We start from the raw sequence: 27,126 nt of genomic DNA on the forward strand, positions 1-27,126 counted from the left end.
TCCGCCTTAAATAACAATCGCAGTTGCTGGACACGAGACCGCCAGGGGGCAGCAGAAATTCGACCCCACCCGCGGGAGGCCTGACTGCGCCTGCGCTGCGCCTGCTGCGGCCCGGGACGGGAAGTGGGCGGTACCCGCCCGGAGCTGCTAGGCGCGGAGCGGCTAGGTGGCAGGTGAGGCCCGCGGGGATCCCGGGGTGGGGAAGCCCCGGAAGCTGGATTTGGGACCCTGACGGGTTTAGGTGATGATCAAGTGGGGACCCAGGATGCACGAGGGTAAGGTGGAGCTCAGGAACTAGAGAAGCAGAATAGGGGGTCTTGGGAAGCTGGGAGGCCGAGCTCAGGCTCAGATGCAGGCAGCCTAGGGTGGGAAAGGGGGCCGAGGAGCGGAAGAGCATCTGGGGGTCCTGGAGAACCCGAGCTCTTCAGTCAAGGGGCTGCAGAGCTAAAGGCTTGGAACTGGGGAGGGGGTCCTTTGGGTTGGTGAGGGTGTGGCCGAGTCGAGGGCCTTGGGGCCCAGGGCTGTGAGGCAGAACTGGGTGCTGAGCGATGACACACCCACATTTTTAAGACGCCAGACTATTCCACTCCCCAGGAACAAGTGGGTCAGGCCCAGTGCCTTCCTCACTAACCCACCATGCAGGTCCCTTCGTGGGGCCACATCACGACCTCAGTGCGCCCACCTGTGGCTCCGCGGGGTGCATGTTTGCATGCGAGTGTGTGTGTGTGTTGAGTGTTTCAGTTAAAACGCTGCTTGGGCTGCAGCTGCATCTGCTGGATTGTGTAAATTAGTTTTAGCTATGGAGATCTTAGGCACCGCCCTTGCAACTGGTTGATCCCAGCCAAGCCCCTTAACTTCTGGGTGCCACAGGGAGAAATAGCATCTACCTGTGGGGAGTTTTGCACAGGGCCCAACGCTGGATTCATCAAAGCCTTGTGCACCTTGTGGTCCCCCTTGTGATGCGTCCTCATGGCATTCCCTGGGACAAGTTCTGTGGGCTGAGCTGTGTTCCCATCTCTGGCGATAATGTGATGCTGACAGACACTCTGAGGCCATCTCTAGCTCATTTCTTTTTTTAATGCCCATATCTGTATTACTGTCAAATTTAACTTTTGCTCCTACATCCAGTTGAGGTGGAAGTGGCAAAGTTACAGGACATCAGAACACCCTCACGGAGTCCTGTTTTGCCATTTCCTACTCCTGTGACCTTAGGTGCCCTCGCCTTCTCCATCAGCAACATGTCTTAATGGTTTGTATTTGTTAGCACCATTATGAAAGGTAAGAGCATCTTGATGGGATGTATCTGTCAATATAGTTGTGAAAGGTAAATAGAGTACTATTTTGAAAACTGTAAATTACTCATTTGTTTCCGGAATTCCTTTGAGATGTTACAGGAAGCCAGCCCTGTCCTTCAGACCTGTATCTTCTCCTTGTACTGGGAGAGTATTTAGTTTCTTCCCTGAAGGTGCCAGGCCTGAGGCCACACCTCTCAGTCCATGATGGCAACTTCCTCTTCTTTCTGTCCCTACACTTACCACCTGCTGAGCATAAACTGTCAGGGTGGATTCCCTGACCACAGTGAGCTTGGGAATCCGTTAGTCAAAGAAGCCCTGTTGGGCTGGGGAAATAGCTCAGCGGCATAAGTTCTTGCCTGAGTTCAATCCCTAGTACCAAAACAACAACAACAAAAAAAAAACAAACCAGAAAACAAAAAAGAAAAACAACAACAACAACAAAAAACCCTGTATAAAGGGGAGTTGGTTGATCAGCAATGAGAATGTGCTAAATACCATAAAACTATACATTCAAAATTGTTAAAGTAGGGCCTGGGAGTAGCAGTGGCTCAGGTAGAGCTTGTGCTTAGCCGGTACAATTCCCAGCACTGAAAAAAACAAAAGGTTAAAGTGAATGATAAATTTTGTGTTATATGTATTTTTCACAGCAAAGTGTGTGTGTATACATATATTTAATGTATATGGGTTCAAACCAAACTATTCCTAATGGTCATTTATGAATAAAGAAATAAGATTCTAGGGGCCGGGGAGATGGCTCAGTGTAATAAGCGCTTCCCTGGCAAGCATAAGGGCCTGAGTTCAATCCCCGGTTCTGCAAAAAAAAAAAGAAAGAAAGAAAGAAAGAAGATTCTCCATTGGTAGGGAAAAGAGTTAATATTGAGTGTAATACTTTCATAACAGCAGTTCCCATTTTTAAGGATTGCTGTTTTCTTTTAAACCACGACTCTGAAATAAAACAACAGATATTTTCTCTGTAGCATGTAGGGAAACAGTGCAGTTTTACAAATATCCTTTGGCTGGGCTTTTGTGTCAAAACTGGTAAACTAAAGGAAAATAAATACTTCTGATTAAGAGAGAAAACTTTGTATAAGGCAGGTGCAAGCAAAAGGGCCATAGAGCTGCAGAAAGCAGCTTGCTGGACCCTGAAGATGGGAAAATGTCAGCTTTAAAGGCTCAGAGATCCCAGGTGGGCGGCAAAGCACAGGAGCAGGGAGGTGGGAGCTGTCCTAGGGCATTGGGCATGAGAAAAGCCTTAAGTGAGCTGAATCTGGGAGTTGGTGACCAGTGAGGACCAGGAACAGAAAGGAGTCAGATCAGCTTCGAGGGTTTGTCACAGTTAGGAGCCAGGTTCCCCAGCGTGAGCCCTACCTAAGGAATTTGGGCAAGTCGCAGCTCTTATGCTATAGCCTGCACTTGTACAGTGGAGGAAGCCACAGCGAAGTTCTCAGGAGGTTAAAAGAGGTAACAGAGGAAGAGTGCTTGGAGCCGAGCTGTCACCCGCAGTCCTGGCAGATATTAGCTGGCAGCACCGTCCACCATAGCGTGTGGCTGCCAGCTGATGAGCAGTATAGGGTGGCACTGTTGTGGGAGCTGGGAGAAACCGGCCAGGGGTCACATTTGGCAGGAACCTCTGAGTTTGGAAGCCCAGAGTCCCTCCTGCGCCCCCTCCACCTCATCCTTGGTGACTTGCACAGACTCCCAACTGGTAACCCCAGGGAGTTGGGACAACCCTGTAATGGAACAGCCCCACCTCCCCCACTAAACTTATCCTGTGGCTCCCTGTTAGCCAGGTACGACCTGCCTCCTGAGACTGTCTCTTCCACTGACCCCCAAAGAACTCAGCACCCAGGCACTGTCCTGTGTCCATCCAGGCACTCTTAGGGCTCCTAATTCCCCCTTTGAACAGTTAGGAATTTCTCCCTCCCACTGCTGTGTGCCTTTCTCTAGATTGTGGGCTTCTAAAGGCAGGGATTATTTTGCTGTTGTTGGTGTGGCATGCATCATACTCGGGAGTTGATTGGGGTAGTGGGGAAGGACAAGGAAAGAAATTGTCCTTATCCTTCAACCTGTCTGAGCCCCAGGAAACAAAACTGTCCTGGTTTTTCTCACCTCTGGCCCAAGCTAGGTGATGGAGAAATGAGTCTCAGGGCTCTCCAGCAAACAGGATAGGTTCTGGACACTCTGCCTTTCTAACAAAAGTGGGCATTTGGCACAAGATCTGAGAGGAATCCATCCTGACCCCTCTGTAGCTGCAGGCAGGGCTCCGTGTGCACCCATCATGATGTCGCACTGTGCTGCCTCACCCACCTTCAAGTCCCACTCAGCACTTGTGATACAAATGGCAGTTGGAGCCCATAGCAGGTCCTGGGCTCAGGACAGTAGGCCCAGGAGACAGCATGCAAGCATGAGGCTGGGCACAGAATGGGCTTGCTACAATCAGGGGCTGTAGTGTGGAGCAGAGTGCCACCAACCTCCAGGGAACCAGGCACAGGAAACCCTCTAAAGGCCAGGAGGCAAAAAGAAAATGCTCAGCAAAATGTCCCCAGCAAGTAGCCTTGAAGGTGGAGGGCCTTGAATGCTGTACTTGAAAATGGAACTGTGGGCTGTGGCTGAGGTGTCTCTAGCTGTGTTGTGTGCTTTCATTCTGACCCTAATCATAAATTTACTGTGCGAGCATTTAGCACAGCTGGAGATTTCAGTGCCTCTGCATCGTTTAGAGTTGCATGGGGGCCAGGCCTGTTCCAAACTCTTGGCAGTTGCTTGAGGGCATCACTGCATTGCTCATAGCACGAGGTGGCCAGAGCAGCTCACGGGCAGAGGATGGGGCTTGGTCCTGAGCTGGCTGGGAAATTCACTCCATCTCCTTGCTTTCTCCTGGGCTTAGTCGTCCTCACCCCAAAGCTCTGCTGGGCATGCCCTGCTTTTCTTCCCTCGGACTCCTGCCCCGACTCCAGCCTGCTGTCAATGCCTCATTTCACAATGTCTTACCTTTGTGGTTAGAGTGTTAAGTGCTATTCCCATCTGCTTTTTCTTTATCTTTCTCCTCCTTCTCCTCTTCCTCTTCCTCCTTTCTTGTTTCTTTCTCTTCTTCCTCCTCTTCCTCCTCCTCTTCTTCTTCCTCTTCCTCTTCTTCCTCTTCTTCTTCCTTTTCTTCCTCCTCCTCCTCCTCCCCCCTTCTCATCTTCCTTCTTCTTCCTTCTTCTTTCTTCCTTTTTTTTTTTTTTTAACCTACTTGCCTTTTGTAACCCTGACAATGAGTTTTATTTACTTGGACATGTGGGGGATAAATGTGAAAATTAAATTTAAGTCTAGCCCCATAACTATCAATAACATGTGTCCCTATTTCTGTATTCTAAGCACACAAACCTGTGGCTGCTAGGGTACCACGATGGTCTTCATTTGGCCTGCCAGCCACCCTCTGCTGGGAATACATCTTCCTCTGTCACATCCCCAAAATGTCCACATGGCTGCTGTCCCCACACTCATCTCCTGAGGCTGCTTCTCTGGGTGCCCTCATGTCCCCACTTGGACCCATGTCAGGACACTACCTGGAGTTGTCACTCCACTTTGTCCTCCCTGAGCTGTGAGGCCCAGGACTTGGTGAGATGCCTGCTGAACATGGCTTGCAGGTAAAAGAAACAAAGCAGGACCCTTGCACTCCATATTGGAGGGCGCTTATCACCCTGTGATCATGCCATCTCTCCCCAGAGTGAAGACTGACCTGCTCCCAGCCGCATACTTCCCGGGATGCTCTGAGCGTTCCCAGGAGCCCCACAGAACAGCAGCCAGATGGCCTGTGATTCAGAAAGGGTGGACTTCCTGGATGCATTTTTCCGAGACTTCCCAACCCCACTCGACCCGGATAGCCCCTTGCCATGGAGGCCCTCAGGAACAACGCTGAGCCAGGAGGAGGTGGAGGGTGAGCTGGCTGAGCTGGCGATGGGCTTCCTGACCAGCAGGTAGGCCTGTGCTACGTGGGAGGGGTGGAGACTGGACTGCAGCAGAAGGGCACATGGCACTCACCCTGTGTAGATGGCAGCAGGCTCTGCCAAGTGTATGGGCCACATACTTGTGGCTTGTGACACATAGTGACATGGCGCAGGAAGTAGTGCTCTGTGACCGTGTTCCACAAGGTGAGAGGCATGTACAAAGAATATTGTTGGTAGCCACTGTGCAGGACCTGGAAGAGGCCCTCAGTTCCCCAGGACAGGAGAATCTGTATGGAGAGGGATGGCTGTGCTTTGCAGCAGTGATTGGGAAGGCTGAGGCATGAAGGGTGTTGGCAGCGACCAGCAGCAGCAGGGGCTCTGGGAAGGGCTGAGCAGGAACTCGGGTTCAGACCAGGGTTGTGCAGGGGTTGCACAACCTCAGGCCCCAGTGGGTTCCAGAACTTGTTAGAGCAGTCAGCGGGAGGAAATGGGCGGAGGACCAAAACTCTCCTTGGTCTGAAGCTGGAGGGGATGGCGCAGAGCTCCCAGAGAAGAGTGGAGGTGGGGGCATCTTTAGGCCCCTTTATCCATCCCCAGAATATCTTAAAATGTGTTGTATAGGGCCGGGGAGATAGCTCAGTGGCATACGCGCCTGCCTAGCAAGGCCCTGAGTTCAATCCCCAGTACCACCCCCCGCAAAAAATGTTATGTATTTTTAGGGTCTTCTATTTCCTAGCCATCTAATCGCTTCTCAGCCTTTTGGCTAAGATCAAGTGTATTTCCTAGCCATCTACATAGATTTGTTATCTCTGGAAAACAAGCTAGTTGTTTTCTAGTATTTTGTCCCTTAAGCAGACATACAAATTCATAGGTGCAGGCATCACTTGGGGTCTATCCCAAGCACCCAATGTGGTAGCTCTTTCTCAAGACCTCTTCATGCTGGGTTTCTGCTCTTACCACCCAGGAATAGGCTCTTGGATATAAAGAGTCTCAAGTCTATAGGTCTGTGGTCCTTTTCCAGATTTTTTTTTTTTTCTCCAGATTTTAAATGGCATCCTCTGAGACTGTGGAAGTCAGATCACCAAGCTCCAGGGCGTGCTAATTTTCTGTCCTGTCTTCCTCTCTTTACCGGTGGCACTCTCACTGCAATATCATTTGTCCCCGAGTAGTACATACCTTCCTCTGGAATTTAGATGCAGTTTTTATCTCTGCTTCTAGACTCTAACCCCCAAGGTGGATGGACTAGTTTTTCTTAAGTGCCTATGCTAGTTCCCTAGAGCACCTTCCGGGCAAGTTTGGAACCCCACCCCACAGGAACCAGAATAAGCTTTGACTTTTGAGATGCATCTGTTCCGGACAGAGGGGCTTCAGGCCGTCTCCTTGGGCAGGCCCCACCGTTGAGATAGGAGCCGAATCCAGGAAGGGGAAGCAGGTGGCCTGTGGCCAGCCATTGTCTGGGTTCCCTGCTCCCAGCAATAGCAGCAGCAGCCGGCAGGAAGCCGAAGCATGACCTCACCAGCATGAGCAGAACAGGCATCCTTCTCCTGCCGGGAAAAGGGAAAACCCAGAGCTTGGCAGGAAACCCCCAAATGGCAGAGGAACTCATTTCTCATGTCTTGGATGGATTGTTTGATTGGAGGAGGGGTGGGTGTTTGTTCTGTGGTACTGGGGTCAAACCCAGGCTCTTGAGCATGTGAGTGTTCCACCCCAAACCCTGCATTGAATTTTAATCTTCCATGGCCCAGTCATTTTTCAAATTGGTTCCAGAAGCTTCTCCCTGAGTGACTTCTTATTAAAACAAAAAGATCAGGAGTTCTAAAGACCTTCAGTAGGTGCCTCAGGTGCTCAGCCCCGACAGGTTATGGCCCGCCAGCAAGGCTGTCAGAAAGGGCTTGACCTCAGGTTAAAACTGTATGTGAGCCCAGCAGGGACTCCCTGGGCTATCCCCAGGAATGGGCACACCAAGGAGAATGCACATCCTCCAGCTTCTGGGGGCCCCCACATTGGGTGGAGAAGCAGATTCTGGGAACCAGGGTGCATCTTTTTTTTTCATTCTTTTTTTTTTTTTAATTTTTATTTATTTGTGTGTGTGTGTGTGTGTGTGTGTGGCCAGCTCAGCCCACCAAGGGGCGGGGCTGGCTGGCATGTGGTGCTGGGGGATTGAACTGTGGTTCCCTGTACTTTGCTAAGCTTGTTCTAAGTAGGTGCTTTAGACCACTGAGCCATCTCACCAGCCCAGGGTGCATCTTAAGAGGCTGAGGGGCCAGCAGGAGAAGTGATTTCTTCTGCTGAGAGGTCCATTGTGGGTTTCAGTGGATGCTGAGTCCTCAGTGCAAAAAGCTGCAGTGTGTGTGTGTGTGTGTGTGTGTGTGTGTGTGTGTGTGTTAGGGTCTCATGTCACAGAATCTTAACCATCCTCCACACTGGCCACAGTTGGCCTCAGTCGCTCTCCCCCAAACTCTGTGAGCTGCCACTTGCCCCCCTTTGTATTGCCGCATGCCAGAGCCCCTGACTGGACACTGGCATTTCTTTCCCTCCTCTGCCTTCAGCCTGTAGTGATTTCCTTGTCCACCCCTTCTACGCCTACTTGGCTCTTCAGCTCTGTTCTCTGACCTTCAAAGCCATCCACCAAGTCTCACTTCTCCCAACTTTCCTCTGTGGCCTCAGGGAGGACACCTACACAGTTGGTTTCCACTTCTCCAGCTGCTTTCTGGCCTTCCGAGTGGGAGAGCTCTTGCTGTCTTTTGCCCGCCTTCACCCTACTGCTTCATCTCCTGCCACACCATGTTCCCATAGCCCTCCAGGCCTCTGGGACTCAGCAGAAGCTGAGAACCTATGGAATAGAACCTGTTGCCCAGTCCCAGGCAGGTTAGTTAAAGTATCTACCACATGCCCAGTTACTCAGAATAAAAACTTTGACTGTCCCTGTTCCTCCTGCTACTCCACTCCTAATCAGCCTCCCTGGTACAGCACTCTCTGCCCCCCACTGGCCCATCACCATGGCCCTTTGCTCAGCTCTGGCCTTGACCTCTTTCTTCTGGGCTATGGTCACCACCTTCCCACCAGCATTTACCCTTCAGCCCACGCTCTGCACCAAAAGGTATAAGATACCAATCCAAACATACCCTGTCTTTTTTCCAAACAAACCAAATCAGTGGCTCCTGATAGCCACCAAGCCTGCCCTACCCCTTGCTCCCATCAGCCGTGCCCCAGCTGCCCAGGGGCCCTGGCTTATCTTTTACAATACATGGCTTATCTTTGATAACAGTGCCTGGTCCCCCTGTCCCCTGAATCAGCTTCCTAATACTGTTGTACTCACGTACACAGACCATGAGGCTTAAAGAGCAGAGACCAATTCTCATGGTTCTGGAGGCTAGAAGTCTGAGATGAAGGTATCAGCAGGGCAGGTTTTTTCTGGCAGTTCTCAGACAATGCTTGGCATCATCAGCTTGTAGGCTCATTGCCTACAGTTCTGGCTTATTTTCACAGTGCTTTCTCTCAGTGTACATGTCTGTGTCCAAATTTTCCCTTTTTCATAAAAACACCAATCATGGAAGGAGTACCCATCCTGTTCCAGGAGGACCTCACTCGCTAATTCCATCTGCACTGACTGTCTCCAAGTCAGGTCCCATTCTGAGGTACTGAGGGCAAGGGTTTCAACAGGAATGGAGGGGGCACCATTCTGCTCATAACATGCCCTAACCTGTGGGGGTTGCCAACTTGTGTTGGTGACTCTGTATTCTCTCCATCTGCTTGAATATCAGCCTGCCCAGCCACCGAGGGTCACATGTCTTGGTGGCACCCTTTTCTCCCGGCTGTAGCATGGCAATTGGTCCAGCCAGGTCCTAGTGGAAGAGGAATGTCTGCTTCCCCTGAGCGGAAGGAATAAACCATAAGGAGAAAGGGTGCCTCCTCATTGTGACCCCAGCAGGCATGAGCCATGATTTCTACCTCTGGCAGGCTTTTCTGGCTGGGAGTGCTAGGACCTCGCTTCCACTGGGGAATCATGCAGGCTTCACTTCTCATTCTCATCCCTAGGAGTGCCCCACAGCCACTGGCTGCAGCTCTGACCCATGAGGCTATTTCCCAGATGCTGCAGACTGACCTTTCGGAGTTTAGGAAGTTGCCCAGGCAAGAAGAGGAAGAAGGGGAGGACAATGAGGAAGAGAAGGCTGCGGCAACCTGTGAGTTCTTTGCCTAGCAGGTGATAGACAAAAGGTGACACTATGCAAAGTATACTGAGCAGGGCCACTGAGGGGTTGATGCCAGGGCACTTGCCAGTCAGGAGTGGCAGGATCAAGTACAGAGACGGTGTCCTGGCAGCACATAGCCAGGACAGGGAGTGTGGCCTTTGGTGCCCCACTGAGGGTCAGCCAGTACATGCCAGGCTCTCTCCTGTGTCCCATTTCACCGAAGTTTCAGAACGGCCTTTGGAAATAACTGAAGCTTGTCCTGTTTTACACATGGGAAATCCAAGGTGCTCACTCGCTGTCAGGCAGCCAAGCTGAAATGCAGTTGGTGTCGTTCCTCAGCTAACATGAAGTCAGAGCCAGCAGGGTGACACATCAGCCTGTGCATGGAGTCCACCTCATGGTCCCAATGGTAGAAAGCATTAGAACATGGACTCCTTTTCTTGACCCCTTTTCTCAACTCACCAGGTTGAGACTGCAAGGGCTGGGGAGACGGCTTAGTGGAATAAGTGCTTGCCTGTCAAGCACAGGGGCCTGAGTTCAATCCCCAGTTCCGCCAAAAAAAGACAAAAACAAAAAAAAACAAAAAAGCTTTTGGGGCCAGGGAGATGGCTTAGGAGAGTAAGCGCTTCCCTGGCAAGCACAAGGACCTGAGTTCAATCCCCGGTTCCGCAAAAAAAAAAAAAAGAGAGACTGCATTAGCGTGACATACTGAGCCGTGTCCTTGAGGGTTCATACGGTAGCAGGGATGAATGCTGATCCGTGAGCCCACTTCGGAACAGCCATCGCTAGGGCCAGGCTCCTGAAACACCATTGCATGATCAGAGAGGCCAAAAATGGAGTAATCACTGAGAGGCCTGCAGAGCTATTTGACAGTCTGCTCATGAAAATGCAGGGCTCAATTCCAAGGCAGTGGTGCATACCTGTAATCCTAGCTACTTGGGAGGCTGAGGCAGGAGGATCACGAGTTGAAGGCCAGACAGAGCAACCTAGCAAGACCGCATATCAAAATAATAAAATTTTAGGAAAGGGGTACAAAGGCCCTGAATTCAGTTCTCCACTACCTTCCTCCCCAAATGGGCTCTTACTTAACTGCATGATTTTCTTTCTCTTTTTTAATATATTTTTTAAAACTGTATTTTACCAAAGTGTTGATTCATGTTAGACCCAAAGAGCCAGGCGTCTAACTCGTTGGCCAGGCAGGAGACCAAGTGACAGGCCATGGGGAGGTCCCAGAAGGGATCTGTGCTGTGGCTTGTTTTCCAGCTGGAGGTTTGCCTCTGTGCAGCTATCTGGGCAGTGGGAAGTGGATTTCCCTTCTTTTGCTGTCTCCTTTCTGTCTGTGTCACTTTAAACTCAGCAGTAGTGCAAACATGGAGGGAACAGCAAGGAGCAAGGGGGAAGAAAACAGAAAACAACACAAAGCCTGTAGCAGCAGTGCCTGCCAGGCAGCTTCCCTCCTCTTTCTGGTCCCCATCTCCCTGGCTCCCTGCCTGCCTTCCATCCGTGCACAGCCTTGTCTTCCTGTCTAGGAGACAGTTGTCCTCACTAACAGGCAGCCATTGTTCTCTGCAAAACCAGCAGGCATCCGCCTGGTGGCAGCTGCCACTAAAGGAGTACACACACCCTCCACCCCCACCCTACCCTAGCTTATTTCTCAGCCTGGCAGGCAGGGGACAGCGCCAGCTGCTGGTGGGAAGCAGAACTAGTGCACCTTGCTGAGCCCTAGTCTTGGGCCTGTGAAGGAAGCAGGAGGTCCAGTCAGAAGAAGTCACTGCCTGCCCTGTCTGTTCCAGAGCTGGGTCATGCCAGTCTAAGCTAGCGGCTTGGATCACTCATGGCACCAGAACATAGCAAACTGTCGCTTCCCAGGCCATTCTGGCAAAACCACTTCAAGGCAAGCAGGCTCTGTGGACTCTCCACTGCCAAAGGGTAGAGATATAACAGAAACATCTCTGTGCTCCTAGCGAGCCCCTCCCTGTTGACTGTTAGGAAAACAAAACCTGTGGAGCGGTTGCTAAGGGCATGGGGACTGCAGCCCTTCAAGGCATCAGGATCTTCTTCTTTTGTCCTTGCCCTTGGCTCGGGCAAGATTCAAGTTCAAACACAAGGATGGAAATAGTAGTACAACCTAAGGCAAGAGGGGAAAAGGCAACAGGATCTGGTCAGGGCTTCAGGCCTGATAAGCACCAGCGGGTTCTGGTGGTAAAAAGGAGCCAGAGCAGCTTTCCAGGCAGTTTTCTGAGCGCAACCTTCACCAGAGAAGCTGGAAGAGGGCAGGAGATAGCACGGGATGACTGGCACAAAGAGGTCTTCCACGGTGGGGACACAATTCTTGCCAAAGGACTGAATGGATCTCTGTCGTTGGTGTGCTGGCAGCGCCCAACTATAGACACCCACACCACTGCCTGGGCATAGCCTCCTTTGCTCACAGGCTCCTGGTTCTCCCTCTGTAGCCCCTCTGGCCTCTTCTCATGTTCTGCCGGGAGCACTTTCTTTTTGTAATGTCCCACATCCTTTAGGTGTGCCCTGCAGCTCAGGGACTCTATCCAGTTTTTGATACTTGACCAGAACTCTTTTTTTTTTTTTTAATATATTTAGTACAGGGTCTACAGGGTCTCACTATACAGATTGGACTGATGATTCTCCTGTTTTCAGCCTCCCAAGCACTGGGATGACAGGCGCACGCCACAGTCTCAGCACATCCCGGGGGTGGGGCCAGCACAGCTCCCCAGGGATCAAACCCCAGTCTTTGTGTCTGCCTAAGCAGGTGCTTTAATCTGCTGAGCTATCTGGCCAGCCCTGGAACTCCTGTCCTAGCTGTAGGCTCCGACTCCCCTGTATCTGCCACAGATACTTGGACTAGCTTCACTGGGACTTTATTTTTTCTAAATGAGTGTTATAGGGTGCATTATTTATTGCTATGTAATAAACCCCCACATTCAGTGGCTTGGAAACAGCAGGCATTTTCCACTTGTCTTCCCACCAATTCCATGGGTCTGGGATTTGGGAGCAGGTTAGACAGGTGGTTCTGCCCAGGGTCTCTTGTGGTCATCGGGAGCAACAAGGGAGGGATTTGCCACTTTCAAAATGGTTCAGTCACAAAACCACACATGGTCCCTAGCGCTTTCTTCCGCCACCAGATGCAGCTCACTAAGATCTCATTTGGGAGGGAGCTGGCTTTGCCTCCTGAAAGGAGAAGTGTCAAAGAGTTTGTGAATGGATTTTAAAGCCATTACATTTGGGCAAATATTTTAAGGAAAATTGGGAAATTATTGAAAATATGTATAAGGAAAAAAATCACCTCTAGAACAAGCCACTGTAGATACCCACTGCTAATGTCTTGGTCATAATGCCATTTCTGCCCTCTTTTTATGGGTCCAAGTGGTTTTTCCATGAATTTGTGATGAACTTTTTTTTTTTTTCTTTGGCAGAACCGGGGATTGAACTCAGTCCCTTGTGCTTGTCAGGCAAGCACTTATTCTACTGAGCTATCTCCCTGCCTTCTTTTTTTTTTTTATCAGCAGAATATATTTATTGGGGGAAAGAAAGCTCCTGTCTGAGAGAGGGACGGGAGGTGGGACCCTGAGCAGGTTGTCCCCTGTGTTGAAGTTCTTTATGTAATTTTGTATCTTTTTCTTATGTGAGATCAGTGCATATAGGTTTTACTTGCTAGCAAACTGTGTGGAAATCCATTTTCTGTTTTTATCCTTTGGTCTTTTTATTTTATTTATTTATTTATTTATTTATTTATTTTTTGGCAGCTCCCCATTGACCTACAGCAGCGCTGGTCTGGGTTGCCTTGAGTATGTGGGAATGGAACCACCGCTCAGAGAGACTGACTGCCTCCTTTAAGCAGGCACTTAAACAACTGAGCTAATGGGCAGGCCCCCCTTTTGGTCTTTTTAATTAAACATATATATATATTTTTTAATTTTTTTTTTTTTACACTGGGTTTTACTGTGTAGTTCAGGCTGGCCTTGAGTTCACTATATATATTCCAGGCTGGTCTTGAACTCATGGCAGTCCTCCTGCCTTAGCCTCCCAAGTTCTGAAATTACACACATGTGTCACCATGCCTGGCAGTATTAAACATTTTGATATAATCATATCTTCCCATCTAATTGTAAGAAATAATGCAGAGAAATTCCATGTACAGTTCACTCAGTTTCATTGGGATAACATCTTGCAAAACTATAATAAAATATCACAAGCTGGATCTTATACTCACCACAAGGGTTCTTTGTGTTACCCTCTAATGGCCACTCTCCCTGGCCTCACATACCAAGATTCCTAGCTGCTGCAGATTGCTTTAGACCACTGAGCCATCTCTCCAGCCCTGCTGCAGATTACTAATATACATGTCTAGAATTTTGGCATTTCAAGAATGCATATAAACAGATCACCCAATACATAACTTTGACTGGCTGTTTTCACTCAGCATAACTCTGGAAACTAACTGAGGTTGTTGCGTGTGTCAAAAATTCAGGGGCTGGGGCCAGCAAGATAGCTCAGTGGACTAAAGCACCTGCTTAGGCAAGCGCAGAGACTACAGTTGAATTCCTGGCACCGCATGCTGCACCAGCCCCACCCTAGGGAAGGCTGAGCCAACCAGAGTCCGGGCTTGGTGGCGCAGACCTATAATCCCAGCTCTGGGGAGGCTGAAAGCAGGAACATTCCTCTGCAAGTTATCGTGTGTGAAGTCTTCGCTTTTGTGCCCAGGAGTGCAGTTATGATAGTTGCATGTTTAGTTGTGAAAGTCATTTTTAATGATTTAGTTCTTCACAGAGACTAGGTAAGAGTTTTTCCTCATCATTCCTCTTCCCTGGATATGTACTGGTTCTAACTAATGAACAATTGTAAAGGATGCTATACTTTGTGAAGACTTTTGCATTTCCTTGTGGTGGGTTCCTGTGAGTGGAACTGCCCTGTTGTGGAGTGGGAGACTTCTTCATACTTATTGTCAAACCAGACATTTCTGTTTGCCGACAATGGGTTGTCACACATAGTTTAATAGGTTGGTGTGCTCAGTGTACCCTGGGAGGTGACGGGTTGGTGAGGCTTGTGCAGGCTGGTGGGGGAGGGCGGCTATCTGGCAAACCAAATGGGACCAGAGGAAGAGGCGCAGGGTAGCCAGTGACCCCTCAGCTGGTATGGTTTGTGCTGATCTAACAATTCTCTTATCTTACCCTCAGTGCTAGATGGCACAGGACTGGCACGGAGTTTCTTTAACCAGCTCTGGAAAGTAAGTGGCCAGTGGCAGAAGCAGGTGCCAGTTACTGCCCGGACCCCACAGAGGGAGTGGGTGGTCTCTATCCACGCCATCCGGAACACTCGCCGCAAGATGGAGGACCGGCATGTGTCCCTTCCTGCCTTCAACCTGCTCTTTGGCTTGTCGGTGAGTGTTTTACTGACAAGGTCCCCAGGCCAAAGCAGGCAATAGAGCCTAGGAAGAGCTGCCAGCCAAAGCTGAGACAGGAGAGATCTCAGGGGCTGTCTCAAGGCTGAGGTGCTGGGCAGCTCCCAAAGCACTTTTCAGGGGCACCTGAGAGGCCTCATTCCTTGTATCAGCGCCTTTGGGTCAGGATGCCAGGCACCCTACTTTCCTAGGGAAGGGCTGAGAAAAGGCAACAGTGGGCATATGTCTGTTAGGAGGCCAGGCCCTGTGCCAGAGTCACTTCAGACTTACTGCTGAGCCCTGCCAGCCTACACCACCAAGAGCCACCTGGTCTATCTTACTCAATTTTAGGCTGGGAGCAGCCCAGAACAGATGGTGAAAGCAGGACTCCACGGGTTTTCCTTTTCCAAATTTCCTGGCTCCTAAGTGCTTGAGCCAGGTTGGCCTGTCTGATGGCAAGGAGCATGCCAGTTCTTCCAAGCCCTACCTGTTTTTGTCTCTTTTCTGTTGCTGTAACAGAATACCTGAGATAGGATAATTTGTGGGGAATAAATGTATCTCTTACAGTTCTGGAGACTGGGAGGTCCCAGTTCAAGGAGCTGCATTTGGTGACGGCCTTTTTGTAGCAGGAACTCTGCACAGTCCAGCGGCAGTGCAGAGTATCACATGGCAAAACAGGATGTGTTTGCCAGAGAGAGCTCACTTTTATAACAAAGCCATTCTCTCAGTAACCTGTTAATCCATTAATCCATGAGTGGATTAATCTGTTATCTTTCAAAAGTCCTCCCTCTAGATACCATTAACATAAGAATTTGGGGATTAAGTTTCCAACACATGAATTCTCAGAGACAAACACTGAAACTGTAGCACTGCCTAGTCAGTGCCACCCCCACCCCCTAGATGAGAACAGCTGGCAGGAGTCCCAGCTTCAGTCAAGTGCAAGGCCAGTGAAGCTGCGACCCATTCTCTGCTCCCCACCAGGACCCTGTGGACCGTGCCTACTTTGCTGTGTTTGATGGTCACGGAGGTGTGGATGCCGCAAGGTATGCTGCTGTCCACTTACACGTTAATGCCGCCCACCAGCCAAAGCTGCTTAACGATCCTGCAGAAGCCCTAAAAGAAGCCTTCCGGCACACTGATGAAATGTTTCTCTTGAAAGCCAAGCGAGAGGTGAGAACCAGCAGCCGGTCTCAAGGGCAGCATGGGGGCCAGTAGCCACTAGGATCAGAGTCCCTACCTCTACTGAGGGAAGGATACCGAAGTGGTTGGTGGTGTGGGAATGTCCTCCCTGAGCAAGGCTGTTTAGCATGCCATTTACTCTTTTTTTTTTTAATTTATTTTTTATTTATATTTGTGTGTGTGTGTGTGTGTGTGTGTGTGTGTGTGTGTGTGTGTGTATGGCCAGCTCAGCCCACCCAGGGGCGGGGCTGGCTGGCATGTGGTGCTGGGGGATTGAACCGTGATCCCTGCGCTTTGCTGAGCTTGTTCTAAGTAGGTGCTTTAGACCACTGAGCCATCCCACCAGCCCATGCCATTTACTCTTAAGAAAAAGGGCTCATTTTTTATTTGTATGGAAGCAGCATGAAGCTTGCCCCTTTTTAAATTGTTTCCATGACTGTAATGAAATAACTGAAGCTAGATAACTTTGTTAAGACAAGAAGTTTATTTTGGCTTATGATTTGGTGGGTTCAAAGTCTAGAAAGGCTTGGGCTGGAGAGATGGCTCAGTGGTCTAAAGCACCTACTTGGAACAAACTTGGCAAAGCACAGGGACCACGGTTCAATCCTCCAGCAGCACATGCCAGCCAGCCCCGCCCCCTGGTGGGCTGAGCTGGCCACACACACACACACACACTCTAAATGAATAAATAAATAAATAAAATTAAAAAAAAAAACAAAGTCTAGAAAGGCTTTATCTCGTAATGATCTTGCTGCTAGAGCCCCAAAGTTGCTCAAAACATACGTATGTGTATATATTCTGGGCTCCTCTCTTCTTATAAAGTCACTAGGATTCACCCACTGGGGCTCCACCCTAATAATTCTATTCAATCCCAGTCTCTTCCCAAAGTCCTTGCCTCCAAACACTAGTTGGATTAAGTTTCCACCCATTTAATGCCTCCTAGTGGACATTAAATTTTGACACATGGAGCGTTTGGGGACACTCAGCCCCTCTCCACATCATAGCACCCCTACCCATCATACTCGGCCTCTACAGGGATTAAGCATCCTGTTTGAAACAGGATTTTGTTTTAATCCAGTACAGTTAGGCAACAGACAAGTGCCTGCAAAGAAGAGTTCAGTATGTATAGTTCCCAAGAGGAGGTGGCTTGCAGCACCAGGAAGTGCTGGTTGGGGCCAGGGGGCAGAAGAAGCCTGGCCTCTGGGGAAGACACGATGAGACCAGGCAGGCAGGCTGCAGCGTGCTTAGGCCTGAATAGTTTGGGTAACCTCAGCTGTTTCTGGATGACAAGGGTAGCCCCTAGCCATCCCAGCGCTAGGCCCTGAAGCCACCCTGGACAGGGGCAGCCTTGGCCTGGTAGAGGAGAGGACCAGCTGGCCTTCCCATGAGAGGCAACGCTCTCGGGCCAGCATTTGCTTTCTCTAGGAATGAGCCTGCTGAGCTAGTCTCACCAGGGCCCACTGTGTCATTGCGTCATAACATACAGACAATGCCAAACATGATTAACGTACTGTCCCGTCTCAGCATGCTTCTCTGATAGGGTCTCAGTAGGCTGCTAATATTTGTCCTTGCGAGTTACAGTTGTGTGTAGGAGTGAGGCACGTGTTTTGGAAAAGAGAAAGAACCCATCAGGCCTCTCCTTTGTGGATGTAACCTTAACCTACAGCCCCGGGAGGTGTCTTCTAATATTGTACCCATTTCAGACATTGGAAAACTGAGGCTCAGGTTGCTGAAGAGACCTGTCTCAGTGAGGAGACAGTGAAGAAAAGCACCTATTACCACATGTTCTGACCACTGAGCTAATTGGAATGCAGCAGAAACTTTCCAGTGCAACAGAAGTCTTAAGGCATCCAAAATCCTTAAAGGGAGCCTGATAGAAAACTGACACTATCACCCCAGTTGGTGAGGCAGACCTCTCTGCTGAGAGTCACTCATGGAGTAGAGAGAGGTGTCTCTGCAGCAGTTTATTGTTTTCTTTTGTTGTCATTTGGTGGTGGTAGAGATAGAACCCAGGGCCTCCCACGTGCTAGGCAAGTGCTATACCACTGTGCTGTATCTCGAGCCCTACGATTTTCTGTAAACAACTCTGAGACAACTGACACGTCAGCTAGTTATTCATACTTCATGTATATGATCGGATAAGTTTTGGTCTATGAGTACACTCATGAAAGCCTTCACTCCAGTAATGGGCATCTTCACCGCACTTCCCTGTGTTGTCCCTGTCCTCTCTTGCCCTTGGACACACCCACTCCCCCAACTCCTGAGTTTGCTTTCTTCCACTACAGAGAAGCCCACATATTCCAGAGTGTTGTACTAATGGGGTGCTGTTGGACGCTTTCCTCCTGCATGTGGCATGATCACTACACACTTGAACCGTGCCACCTAGGGCTCTGGAGTGTGTCCTCTTGGGTGCTGAGTTTGTAGTTATATCTGTGTGGCACATGCCTGCCATGTGGGCCCCAAGTCACACACACCTTGCCCCATGTGGGCCTCTCTCCCTGCAGCGGCTGCAGAGTGGCACCACAGGCGTATGCGCACTTATTGCTGGAAAGACCCTGCACATTGCCTGGCTAGGGGACTCCCAGGTCTTCCTGGTGCAGCAGGGAGAATTGGTGAAGTTGATGAACCCACACAGACCTGACCAACCGGTAAGTCCTCCTTCTGTCAAACCCAGGACACTCCCGGGCTACTGTTGTACTTGGCCTATGCATGACTGAGGACCTCACAGGGCAGCAGAATGTCAGCAGGTCCCCACTGGGTATTGTTGAGGGTTCGAAAGTACAAGGGCCCTGGCAGCTTCTGGTGCCCTTGATGAGGAGGGCACTGCTGTGTGGTGTCGACAACCAGGGGATCCCAAGTGAGCCCTTCCTGAGAGTGCTCTGGGTCATAGTAATGTGGAGCCCAGAGCTCCAAGCAAGAGCTGGATCCTCTGTCCAGAAAATGGGGTCATCTCAGCCCAGCACAGAAATCTGTGATATCAACGGGCATAGAGTAGCCAACCAGGGGCTGAGAACCAGGAGGAACCACTAGGGCTGGAACAAAGCCGCGGGAGGTAGACTCTGCTGGGATCTGCAGCTCTGGTCCCTCACCTGTCAGGGCCTGAAGGCCCTGGATTGGACATGAGGAAGACATTCCTGCTCAGCAAACATCTCACAAATGTATCTAATCTGTCTGGTGGGCAGAGAGGGCATGTTTGGGTATCAAAGAATGCCTGTGTGCCCCTGCGCCCAATTTCTACACACGCTGTGCTCTGTCTGCACCAGCTTTTCTTAGCCAACTGTGCACCTGGCAGAGCACTGAATATATGTATGTGAAGGGCTCACATCCTTGGAGGCGTGTGGCATTCTGTTCATCATCCTGTCCCTCATCCTGTCGCTCATCCTGTCCCTCATGGAGAAACACTGAAGCCTTAAGCCTTTCTGTGCTGAAGACATTGCAGTACATTGCAGTAGTACATAACCTTGTACATGACATTGCCCAGGGTCAAGTATGTCTGTAGAAAAGATTCCTAGAGGTAGGATTACCGGGTCAGAGTAGACAGAGTCTTGGCAGAGTTGCCCAACAGACCTCTTTCGGCTGGGCCTGCCCGTGCTTGAGTAGTGCATCTGAGAGCATCTGTCCCACCACATTCCCACCACCCACAGGATTTCACCCTTCTGAAAGCTAAGAAGGATACCTCGGCTGTTGCTTTTCTTTTCTTTCTTTCTTTCTTTCTTTCTTTCTTTCTTTCTTTCTTTCTTTCTTTCTTTTTTTTTTTTTTTTTTTTTGCAGAACCGGGGATTGAACTCAGGCCCTTGCGCTTGCCAGGGGAGCACTTATTCCACTGAGCCATCCCTCCGGTCCCTGTTGCTTTTCTTATAGAGAAAATTTAGATGTATTTTCAAAAGCTTAAGCCAGGCATGGTGGCACACCCCTGTAACCCTACCACTCTGAGAGGCTGAGGCAAAAGGATCATGAGTCTAATCTGAAAGACTCAGTGACATCCTGTACCCACACTCCCCAAAAAAAGGTGGGGCTATAGCTTGGTGCAGAAACCCTGGGCTCAATTCTTAGGATTACCCCCCCCCCAAAAAAAAAAAAAGAAGAAAAAGAGGAGAGAAAAAGTTTTAAAATAATTGCTGCCTTGCCTTCCCTATGAGTAGTTTGTTCCCATCCCCTGTCTGTTTTTCCTTACCAATTTATAGCACCTTAGACATGTTAGGGAGCTAGTCTCCTCCTTGTCTGGTGTTTGCAATTTTTTTCCCCACATCTGTTATGGATTTTCTGCATTGGTCAAGTGGAGCCATCTTTCCTCTTGAGGTTCTTAGATTGGGCATGTGAGACAGAGACTCGCAGGTATTGATCAGTCAGGGGTTGTAGTGCCCCTTGGCCTCCCACCACAGCTCCTGATCTGGCTACCCAGGTGCTCTCCTCATTGTACAGAGACCTGAGGCAGAGAGAGAGATCCAGTCACTTGCCCAGAGCACACACTGAGTAGCAGACAGTCTCTGCTGCTCCACTACCACCCCACTACAGGGGAGTTTGGCACCTGCTCTCTCTTGGTCCTCTTTCCCTGGCAGGTGAAACTTAGCCAGGTTAACCACCCACTGCCTGCACCTGTGCAACCTCAGAGGCCAGTTTTTCTCTGAAGCCCAGTGGAGACCTTTTTTAAGCAGCACTTGAGCCATGCAGTGTAGTGTCGTGGCCGAGCAGCGACGGTTAGCCTTGCTTGGTCCTGGCTCCCTGCTTTCTAAGCCTGAGGCTCCTCATCTGTCCAGAAGGGTTCTTGGCAGGTAAGGGCTGAGGACGGAGTTACCTGGTACCTGTGAGTGCTGAGATTAGTGCCTGCATGGGAGAAGCACACACAAGGGTCTGTTGATCCATGGTTTAGGGATGAGGGGAGATAGGGACAAAGACTAGATCCCAGCTCCCTCCTGCCAGCTGCAGCTTGTGATCCTCATTGTAGCCCACCACCTGCCAGGGAAATAACCAGAGATGCGGGCAAAGGTTCTCCACAAAAGTGAGTTTTATGATGTCGGTTATAAGGACAGGAAACTGAGAGCTTCCTTCAGGGCCCAGCAGCCCACGGAAGTGGTCCAAGGATTGTGTGGGGACCGGTGTGGCTGCAGCTGTCTGAACAGAGCTCCTGCTGCTGGAGTCCCTTTAGGCCAGCAGACATTAGGAGCCTACTCTTTTGTTTTTTTGGAGACAGGGTCTCGCTGTGCCTTGAGCTCGCTATGTAGCCCTCACTGGCCTCCTGCTCTGCCTCCTGAATAGTAGGAGTACAGGTATGCACTACCACGCCTACCTGGAGCCTGGTTTTTACATGATACGGTGGGAGTCACAAAACAAGACCTCAACCCACCAACCAGTAGCTCTGTCTAATGGAGGAAAGAGGTGTGACAGATGAGGGTAGAGCTACAATGGAGTGATAGGAAGATGTGACAGGAAGAGAGGAAGAGGAGTGGGGCCTGGGGTGGAGTCTTGAAGGCAGGTGTGACTTCTGCAGGCCAGAGGCAGCGTCTAGTTGGAGACAGCAGGTGATGCCACAGCCACCGTCCTGGCGCTCCATTCACAGGGCTGCTCCAAGTCAGCAATTTTGGGGTACAGGCCTGAGCTAGGCAAGCCAGACCCACCTCAGGAGAGTGAGCAGCCTGTGTGCAGAGGGTTATCTTTTGGCAAAGGGAAATTCCTACTAAGAAATTCCTACTAGGAATTTCTTTTTTTGGAGGGGGGTACTGGGAATTGAACTCAGGACCTTGCACTTGCCAGGCAGGTGCTTATTGCTGCTGAGCTATATCCCTGGCCCTTCTACTAGAATGGAGCTCGCAGGCCTAGTGTGGCCCAGGGGCCTTCCCATCTTCTAGCTCAGTCTTGTCCTCACAGCAGTCTCTCAGGCAACAGGATGGAGGTGCTCAGGAAGGAGGATTCTGAGGCTTTCATTACATCTTATTTTTGTTTGTTTTTGAGGCCGGATCTTTTTGTGTGGCTCAGGCTGGCCTCAAACACAGTCCTCCTGCCTCAGCCTCCTGAGTGCTGGGATTATAGGTGTGCGCCTCGTTAGCTGGCTGGTTGCACAGCTTTGACGGCCAAGTGTCCTGCTTTTACAGCCTCCCTGGGGAGACCTTGCCCTCAAGGAGGATATGGTGGGTGAATCAGTTCCCTTGGCACCACCGCTCCCCAAGGTTGAAGGTAGGCAGGTATGGGCTGTGCACCTCCATCTCACGGAGGAGGAACATCTTCCGCTTCACCCTCAGCCTCCTATGGTCACCGCCACCCACTGTCCCTACATCACAGGCAACGAGGATTTGCAGTGAGTTGGAGCATGTGAGAGACAAAAGCAGAGAAAGACTGACAGTTCTTGACTCTGCCCACAGGCAGAGGCTGGGGTGGCAGTGACTCCCGGCTGCAGTTTTGCTGGTCTGTGGGCCTGTGTGTGTGTGTGTGTGTGTAAACTGGTGTAATGTGTCCTTACCCACCTCCTCTCCCTTCTCCTCCCCTTCCTCTCCCCTCTCTTTCTTCCTTTCCCTAGGCTGGCCCTTCCTCCTTTTTTCTAGCCCTCCTGAGACCACAGTGGGAAGGAGGTTTCAGACCTGCAGGAGCCTTTGAGATCCCATAACCTTCCCCACTACACTAGGACTGGTGCCTGCTTCTAGTGGTGGGGGTGCCCCACCTGCATGGTAGTTCTGGGCAGGTCAGGAGGTTTCCCCAACACATAAAATAGAGATAAAGGACACTTTCCCTCTACAGTAGAGATGCCTTGCTCCTGGGAGACATGTGTGGTACACTCAGCTTTGTCACCAGCCATCTAGTGACAGGCTGAGGTCGGGGAAGGCTCTTCATTTGCAGGAATCAGTAGATCCAAAGAGGATTTTTTTGTTGTTGTCTTTGTTTTTGTATTTTAGGGAAGGGTCTATAGGATTTTCAGGGTCTCACTGCTAGATCAGACTTGTAGTGATCCTCCTGTTTTCAGCCTCCCAAGAGCTGGGATTACAGGCATGTGCCACCACACCCAGTCTCAACTGCCATCTCAGTGTGCCCCGGGGTCGGGGCTGGCACAGCAGGCCTGGGGATCGAACCCCTGGCCCCTGCACCTGCTTACAGGCGCTTTAATCCGCTGAACTATTTGGCCTGCCCCCAAAGAGTTTCCTTTGAGGGACTTGTAGCTAGGTGAAGCCTTTGTCCCGTCCTCTGGGAGGAAGTTAGGCTGGTCGCTGTGGTGAGCAGACAGTGCTTGTGGGAAGGCTTGAGTCAGAGAAGACAAAGAGCCAAGCAGGCACCAGCATACTGGTCAGGACTTGGCTCAGGTTTTATGAATCTTGCCGTGTGGCCACACACACATACCACTGCTTCAGCTTGTCTCGGCAGCTTTCAAAGTAGGGACAGCATCCCCAGTTAAAGATGAGAAAGCAGTGCAGTGCAAGTGCCTGCTTGGCAAGCACAGGGTCCTGAGTTGGATTCCCAGGACCAAAATAAACAAACAAAAAAAGATAAGGAAGCTGAGGTCTCCACCTTCTAAATCCAAGACTGGTGTCTTTCTGCTGCCTCATGAGCATCTCCCTGGCCCCAGATCCCATCACTGGCCTCGAGTGTATGTTCATAGCATGCCTTGCTAGCCATTCCTGCAGCTAAAGGACATTTAGATTATTTATAGTTGCTACCATTTGTGATGATACTTAATTGGGGTGCATTTTTGAACTTCCTGTGTTGGCTTAAACACTGTGGCTTTGACTGTATCTTAGAAAGTAGCTCCCTGAAAAAGAAAAAAAAAAAAGTACTCCATCTCTTTGGTTGGGCTGCACTACTGGGACCTCTGGGCCTGAAGACTAACCCAGGCCCTGGACGCTGGCTGTCTCTCTGCAGGAGGAGTGGAAGCGCATCCAACAATTGGGTGGCTATGTGGTTTTCCTGGACTGCTGGAGAGTCAATTCAACCCTGGCCGTCTCTAGAGCCATCGGTAAGTGGAGTGCAGAGGCTAGTAGTGTAGGGTAAGGCAAGGCCTCCAGCTGTGGCCAGGGGCTCACCCAGGCCTTTAGGACAGTGTTGTGTGAAAAAAGGATTTGCAGTATGCAGAAGCTCCCAGCTTAGAATGGGAGTACTTTCAAATAAACCCCTAGTGAGCTAAAAATGTGCTTAAGGCACCTAACCTAGCAGACATCCTAGCTTAGCAACATAGTCTGCTGTGGAGTGTCAATGGTTTGCCCTTGTGGTCTGGGGTCAACCAGAAGCAGCAGTTCACTGCTGTTGTCCAGTTTCCAGAGAGGGTCTCAGGCCACTTGCCACTAACCCAGAAAAAGATCAAAATTCAAACTGGAATTTCTGTTGAATGTGCATCACATTCACACCATTGTAAAGTTAAAAACCTAAGTCGCATCATAAACTGGAGCCTGTCTATACTAGGGTTATGTCATTAGCCAGCTTGTGACCGGAATGGAGCAGATTTGGAGTCCACAATTGTGAGTATTGTAAATATCAAGAAACATTCAGGGGCCAGGAAGATGGCTTAGTAGAATAAGCACTTGCCTGGCAAGTACAAGGGCCTGAGTTCAATCCTCAGTTCTGCCAAAAAAAAAAGAAAAGAAAAGAAGAAAAAAAACATTCATCTCCTACCAGTAATTGCAGTTGTTTTATATCTATCTATTTATCTATCTATCTATCTATCTATCTATCTATATTTTTTTGGGGGGGCTAGTATGGCATGTGGAGCTTGGGATCGAACTATGGTCCTCTGCACCTGACTGAATTTGCCCCCAAGCAGGCACTTTAAACAGCTGAGCTAACGTGCAAGCTTCAAGTTATATATTCTTTTTTTTTTTTCAGAACCGGGGATTGAACTCAGGCCTTTGTGCTTGCCAGGCAAGCGCTTATTCTACTGAGCCATGTCCCCAGCCCCTCAAGTTATATATTCTTAACTCTTCAATAAACAGGTCCCCTCCACATCCTTGAGCTAGCTACTAAATGGACTAGAAGAAAAGTTTCATAAATGAGGTTACTACCTCCATTTATATTAATGATGCTTTTTCATTTTTGGAGGGATAGCAATTCCTTTGCACCATCCTCCATCCCATTTTCTCAGTATTCTATACCTGCTGGGTCTCAGCCAAGAGACCATACCTGCCCCTTCCAAGTATAGTATTTAAAAATCACTCCCTCCAGCTTTGGCCCCTGCCCCTGTCACTGTCCTTAAGTGTCCTGTCCTTGGCAAGTGCAGCATCTTCCTTATAGCCTATTCATGCAGCTGTCATTGTATCTCTGGACACATGAGGAAGATAGGCTCATAGACCATGGCCGGTGGGGTTCACTCTGAGGGGGGTGGGAAGCATGGATGGGTTCCTATCTGGGCCAGGGTCTGTGGTGGGCTAGTGAAGAACAGGAGTAAACAGGCCCTCTGACGTGAGCTCTTTTCTTCCTGTACCTAGGGGATATATCCCAGAAGCCCTATGTGTCTGGGGAGGCAGATTCAGCTTCCCGGGAGCTGACTGGCTCTGAGGACTACCTTCTGCTCGCCTGTGATGGCTTCTTTGACTTTGTCCACCTTGAGGAAGTCGCCAGCCTTGTTCACAGTCACCTGGTCAAACAGGAGGGCAATGGTCTCCGTGTTGCTGAGGAGCTGGTGGCTTTGGCCCGGGAGCGAGGCTCCAATGACAACATTACAGTTGTGGTGGTCTTCCTTAGGGACCCCCGAGAGCTGCTGGAGGGCGGGGTCCATGGGGCAGGGGACTCCCAGGCAGATATGAAAAGCCAGGACTTGCCCTCTGGCCTCTCAAATCCCAAGACCGACACTCCACAGAAAAGCTAGGTGGTCCAGGTCCCCCATCACCCCACCCCGACCCTTCCCTCCACCCCTGTGATTCTCCTCAGAGGTCTTAGGACTTGACAGTCTATAGTGGGCAGGATGTACCCACCCACACAATGCTTGCTGCAGTACCCCAAGACCGCTGGCGGTATGTGCCTACAGCCTGTTCTGGTAACTGCAGAACTGCTCCAGGCAGGGCTCAAAGCAGGCATAGGAAAAGACCTTATCAACGTGAAGATGATCCAGCAAGTCGCCTGGCTCTTTCCTACCTCTCATTAAGGCAGGGGTGGGCCCAGAAGTAACAGACACCTGGTAGCAGCCTGACCAAAGACAGGGTGTGCATCTGGAGCGCGGGGGTGTGCGTGTATGTGGAGCCTCCAACAGATCTCGGGCACATCCTGGGGTCAGGTCACGTAGGCATGGATTGCAGCCTAGCTCTCTCATTGTTTCTCACCATGGCCTTAGCTATGGATGGCCATGGTGGGAGGAAGGATCGTACTGATGGAGAGGCCTGGCAGGTCCCGGTTGACCACGTTGGCTTCCCAAAGAGGAGAGGACAACCTCCCTGGAGAGGGAGGCCAGGGATCGGGTCCACAGCTGCCAGCGGCCACCCACGATGTGCTAGGGCCCACAAGATCCTCTTCCTGCTTCCCTTGAGCACCCTGGAGAGGTGAGGCTCTGCACTTAGTGGCACAAGATGTGTGTGTCATTTGTGTGTTTGGGTTTTATTCCAGGAAAAGTCTAATTCAGAAGCAGTATTTCAGATTTTGTTTTTGTTTTGTTAGTGCCAAGTTGACTCACAGTGTCATATAATTTAAGCAGAGCTTAGTGTTTATTTCTTGGAAAATTTATTTACTTTTTGGGTTGGTTTTTTTGTTTGCTTATTTTCCTATTTTGGAAATGTTTTCATTGCAGTATTACTGAATTTTTTTTTTTTTTTTTTTTTTTTTTTTTTTTTTTTTGTAAATCAGGATTGAAACAGAAACTTTTCTAGGTGGTGTTAATAACCCACTTAAGTGCCTTAAACGGCTGTGAGATGAGACCTGCCCGCCTGCCGGGGCTTCTGACAGGCCTGCTGAAGTTCTTACAGAAACAGCATTTGTTTTGCTAGGAGAGTGTGATTTGGGCTAGAAATCTTCCTGGAGTTCTTTCCCTCGTTTTTGTTGCCAGGCACCCCCAAGAGCCTTCCAGGGGTGATTGGCAAGAGCCATGCCACGGGTGGGACTGCTGCCTGCGCCCTGCTGTGTTGGCCTCTGATTGGATCCCAGAGTAACCTTACTGCTACTTGAGTAGAATATTCTGGAATATCTTTTTGTATTTGTAATCACACTGGTTTCTTCAGTGGGAGAAAAAACGCTTT

General features: G+C 50.0%; 1 protein-coding gene and 1 pseudogene across 2 annotated transcripts; both read left to right on the plus strand.

Annotated features, from left to right (window-relative positions):
* Nucleotides 1-129: 129 nt before the first annotated feature.
* On the plus strand, nt 130-26,684 carry Ppm1f (protein phosphatase, Mg2+/Mn2+ dependent 1F). Of its 2 annotated transcripts, none has more exons than XM_012514005.2 (8): nt 130-173; nt 5,004-5,254; nt 9,263-9,408; nt 14,610-14,812; nt 15,794-15,982; nt 18,496-18,639; nt 23,834-23,927; nt 25,390-26,684. In XM_012514005.2, the coding sequence occupies exons 2-8, from the start codon at nt 5,085-5,087 to the stop codon at nt 25,767-25,769; spliced, it is 1,326 nt and encodes a 441-aa protein (XP_012369459.1). In that variant the 5' UTR covers nt 130-173; nt 5,004-5,084; the 3' UTR covers nt 25,770-26,684. The 2 variants fall into 2 exon arrangements, with proteins under 2 accessions (XP_012369459.1, XP_023567321.1); XM_023711553.1 differs by lacking the exon at nt 130-173 and adding an exon at nt 184-275.
* On the plus strand, nt 5,968-6,106 carry LOC111815792 (annotated as a pseudogene).
* Nucleotides 26,685-27,126: the final 442 nt, after the last annotated feature.

Source organism: Octodon degus, unplaced genomic scaffold, assembly GCF_000260255.1.
Source record: "Octodon degus isolate 3935 unplaced genomic scaffold, OctDeg1.0 scaffold00021, whole genome shotgun sequence".
Taxonomy (NCBI): Eukaryota; Metazoa; Chordata; class Mammalia; order Rodentia; family Octodontidae; genus Octodon; species Octodon degus.